This window comes from Sphaeroforma arctica (genome assembly GCF_001186125.1).
Source record: "Sphaeroforma arctica JP610 unplaced genomic scaffold supercont1.530, whole genome shotgun sequence".
NCBI lineage: Eukaryota > Ichthyosporea > Ichthyophonida > Sphaeroforma > Sphaeroforma arctica.
This window is the reverse complement of record NW_014040028.1, coordinates 28,699-33,440: the sequence shown is the minus strand read 5'-3', so window position 1 is coordinate 33,440 and position 4,742 is coordinate 28,699. Positions and strand designations below refer to the sequence as shown.

General features: G+C 38.8%; 2 protein-coding genes across 2 annotated transcripts; one reads left to right on the top strand and one right to left on the bottom strand.

The window, feature by feature from the left end:
- Nucleotides 1-525: 525 nt before the first annotated feature.
- SARC_07011 (hypothetical protein) lies at nucleotides 526-1,130 on the top strand (the record flags this gene model as incomplete). Its single annotated transcript, XM_014299061.1, has 2 exons — nucleotides 526-539; nucleotides 590-1,130. 2 exons carry the CDS (start codon nucleotides 526-528, stop codon nucleotides 1,128-1,130), a joined length of 555 nt encoding a protein of 184 aa, XP_014154536.1.
- A 1,118-nt stretch (nucleotides 1,131-2,248) lies between these two features.
- On the bottom strand, nucleotides 2,249-3,989 carry SARC_07010 (hypothetical protein; the record flags this gene model as incomplete). Its single annotated transcript, XM_014299060.1, has 4 exons — nucleotides 2,249-2,304; nucleotides 2,684-2,765; nucleotides 3,409-3,509; nucleotides 3,962-3,989. The coding sequence occupies 4 exons, from the start codon at nucleotides 3,987-3,989 to the stop codon at nucleotides 2,249-2,251; spliced, it is 267 nt and encodes an 88-aa protein (XP_014154535.1).
- Between the last annotated feature and the right edge of the window lie 753 nt (nucleotides 3,990-4,742).

Here is a 4,742-nt window from a genome sequence, read left to right as displayed (position 1 = left end):
ATGTGTGTGTGTGTGTATATTCATATATATAGGTGTGTGTGTATGTATTTGTATGTTTATGTGTAAGTGTGCGTATATATTAGTGTATATATATACCTTGCCCTTTGATTTTTTGAAATTCAATTTCATGCCTATATTCCCCGCATTGACAACTATATAGGATAAGCCTACCACAGGTATCTTTCCAAAATTTTCTTTTGACTGTAGTATGTTTTATTCGTGTTCCACACCTGCAGATATTGAACTGCATATCATCCGTTTGAGTGCCCCATACCTGACTCGTACTTGCAATACATCTGTTTGCTCACTCTTCAATGCACACGGCGCTTAGAATCAACTGTGCCGCCCGTCAAATCCTATCTTGAAGGTCATTTGTCGTATTTGTAACGTTTCTTCTTTGTATCTACTATGTTTATCTCAGGTATCTGTCTCGCAATACGTGTTTGTTGGTGTACTCGAATCATAGTTGTAAGCGTACCCTATTGCATCATTATTGATCTTTATGTTACAATCTTCTCTGTAGGTATGGTGCCAGAACCGTTACATATAAAAGCAAATGGGACCACAGCTTCAATCAAACGCCACACAGTTCGGTACCCATTCGATACGCGAGTACAAGTCGAGAGGAATCGGAACCACATACAAGCTCGAGCATCCACACCGAAGACGATCGAGAATCAGCGCCAAATATTACCACGCCAGCTGAGGATCTAACAAGTGGAAGTACAGGGTATGGCAAAGGGAAGTCACCACGGGAAACAGCAAGTGGAAGTAAAGTGTCTGGCAAAGGGAAACGAGCAACTGCAAGCACTTCGGCTAGTAGAGAGTGGCGAGCACGGATGACAGCAAGTGGAGGTACGGGGTCTGGCAAAGGTAGGCCAGCACAGAAGCCCACAGCAGCGCTAGACACAAATAGTCAGAGGGGAAAACCAAAAACGACTTACAAGTGCACAGCGGGCTGTGATCGTCAATTTAGTACTATCCAAAGCAAGCTCGAGCATGAGAGCCACCACAATGTTGTCCGGTGTGAATGGGTGGATGCGGGGGTGGTCTGTGGCAAGATATTCACCACACCGAGAGACCACAGGACGCACCTGAAGCTGCATGAACGGATGAACCCATCGCTGTAGATAATGTCGATCGTATGGGCTGTCTACATATCGAGAATACTTACGGATACACATCCGCGTCAAGGTCACTACTGTATAAGGGGTTGCACGCGTTTTTGTAGATGAGCGAGTGCGTGTGTATGAAGTACAACACAAGTGTGGCTGTCATGCTGCGAGCACACTGACCCGGGATTGATGAGTCATGGTCACATGTTTAAGGCCAAGACGAAATATCGCGCACACAAATCATATGTGATCATATGTGTGGGGGTAGCAAAGGAACATTTGTAAGTATGTGCGCAGTCGTGTGTAGACACATAAGTAGCTATGGCTGAGTTCTCACAGCAGTTATCTGACTGTGTCGCTGCGAAAAGATTGACTCAATTCAGATAGTAGATATGGTAACGAGACCTTTCCGAATGCTGCTGAGCATTCATACTTATGCTTGGCTTAGGTTTTGCTAGTATAAAGGAGGCCGCTGTACATTAAATTTTTCGCTATAGCGTGCTTGCCTATAGTCGAACATAAGTAATTGCGTCCACGCGTAGCTGTATGCCAGGGTCACAGCAGCGGTATACAAGAAGCAGGGTGTAGCTATGGGATACAACCCAAACACACATGAGGCTACATGGTCGGCTCGAATGGTTGCTGACGAACACAGCTATTCGCGATTAAGAATGCAAAAATCAAATTATACCAATTTATATAGTGTTTAATGAGTCAAGTCTTCCTCATGCATAACAAGTATAGTACCAAAATCAATCTAACACTAACGAATGTACGACTAGACAGTACAAAATGAGATTTATGTGCACACTCTTAGCCCTCCTGAAGTAGATAGAAGGCTATGGCACACTGACTTTAAAAAAACTCTCGCACGCAATCTTACAAATTGGGTGTTCCGGTATATCAGCGCATATGGCGACCCTTCTGGGCTATGCAAGGTTATCCATATTAGCACTCAGATAAATAAATCCTAATAGAAGGGTGTATACAGCAGAAAAAATGGGTCGGTAATTTGTGCCGATTTTAATAAAGGTGTATTCCCAATTCTAATTCCTCAAAATTTGCCAATCGTGTTTGATGTCTGGCAATTGGGAGATATCCGATACATTTGATGTTTATCTCCAGAGATTCGTCTACTCCTTGTGGCTATTGATGGAGACGAGTTCGGTCTCGAACACGAGTGTAGCTCCTAGATGCAAGGTGGTGGTAAATAGAGGAATACGGGGATGAGATTATGTAATTGCATGGGCGTCAAATGTACCACAACTAAAAACATAAGAACTAGAACAGTAGTTTCGCGATACGATCCAGCCTCTTCAGGAGGGCCCCGGGGAAGGTGCTGAAGTAAAACCGAATTAACGCACGTTTGATATCATTTTGATGGGTGTATAGCACTATATTAAACTATTACCTGCACAAAGACCCACCGTACTTCCTCATAGTGAGAATTCATACAAGAATAGGCGATCACTTTGAACAGAAGCGCCAACTACACGCTAAAGATACAGATATAGTTAATTTTTTAACATGGTATATGTTTTAGTTCAATCCAATTTCCGGAAACACACCTGGCGGAATGACTCCAGGGAAGCCTTGGTCGCCGTACGCCAGGTCGCTTGGTATGGTCAAAGTTCGCTTCTCTCCAATTTTCTGTGCAAGGTGGTCAGATCAAAGAGGACAGAATTCAAAGTACCATACAATGCATAAATAAGTCGACGAATAATGTACAATTAAAAAAAAACAATTAGGATAGCACCAGTACGCGTATTCGGAGTGCTATATATAGGGGTTTTGAATAGCTGCAATAAACGAATGAGTACCTACAAAGAATTACACGAAATACAACTATTAGATTGCATAGCTTTGTGTAAATTTAAATGCTGTGTCAATACCTGGTATTGTGTGTATTGGATGTCATAGTGTCGCCCACGCCAGGTACTTTTGGCGATGATCACATAGTATTGGAATACATTGCGGGACTCTCATAGTCAATTAGAAACAAAATCTAGTGGTATCTAGATAATAGGTAGTATTCCACATACGTCACAGGAAATTACCATGTAAGAAACGAAGACAGCCTCGATGTATCATTACCGATAAGATTAGTGAGCGAAACAGACTACATAATTGAGTGACAAGATAGGTATTATCGTAGAGACAATACGTGCACTGTTATTTAAAGACGTACACCATCGGATATATACTGGTACCAACAAAAATAAGAATTTCGACTCATTCACGACTTGGCTTTAGTTGCGATTTGATACACTAAACCAATATCACTTGCGCATACCATGTCTAACAAACCCTGATCCCAACCCGCGATAACTTGCCCGGCGCCTAATTGGAAAGGCAGAGGGGAACCTCTCTTGTAGCTCTGGTCAAATTCGGTACCTAACCGCAAAATAAATTACCAATCAGGAAAAAAACGGTTAATGCAACTTTCGTACTTTAATTTACAAATGATTGTTATGTCGAAGAATGACTTAAAGAGACTCCACGGACCAAGTGGGCCCAAGGCAACGGGGAATGGGTATTTAAGTATACAAGTTTATATATATATATATATACATTTACATACATTTACATATATATATATATATATTCATATACGTGTATATATAAACGTATATAATTGAATATATATATATATATATATATATATGTGTGTGTGTGAGTATATAAAACTTGTGAATACGAACACATACATCCAGCGCAAGTCCCGCGGCGAATTATAAGGGTATTGTCAATGAAACAACCCTTGATGGCTAACATACAATATCAACCTGATCATAACCACAATAATGCTCACCAATGCAAAAACTGCAGAATATGGCACCACATACCATCCGTTAGAGAACCCTTGTAGTGCATCTCGATGTTATCGCCTTCCTTGGTTTTCACACCATTACTTTGTGGCACAAATGTCGGCTCTATTTTAAGTGCTGTATGGATTGAGATATGTACGTTAAAATGAGCAAACTGGTACACTGCAGAACGATAACGATACTGAGTTAGGTCAGAATATCAAAAGACATACAAGTTTGTCGCCATCAAATTACGAACGCTAATAAGTAATGTATGAATAAATATACCACTTCAAAGCTCTATGTCCAGGAAAATAACAAACGAACAAATACAACTATGGACAGAATTACACGCACGTTCAGAAAAACGAATACAAACATTATATGTATATAGATTCGATAACGAAGCGCGAGACAAGAAATGAACAGAAGTAGATATAAATGAATGCAAATGCATATATATATATATATATAAATATATATAAATATATATAAATATAAATGAATGCAAATGCATATATATATATAAATATATATATATGTATATATATATATATATATATATAAATATATATAAATATATATATATATATATTACAAAAATATATAAAGATAAATAAACATAATATATACACACATATACAGATATATATATATATTTCTGTATGTTTATTGTACATCCATATGAGTATACAAATACTTCGCTACATGAGTATATCAATCTAAAACTATCATATATTTAGTTGTATATACAAATATATAAACACACACACTCACACACACATATATATATATATATAAGTAAGCAAATATAAATATT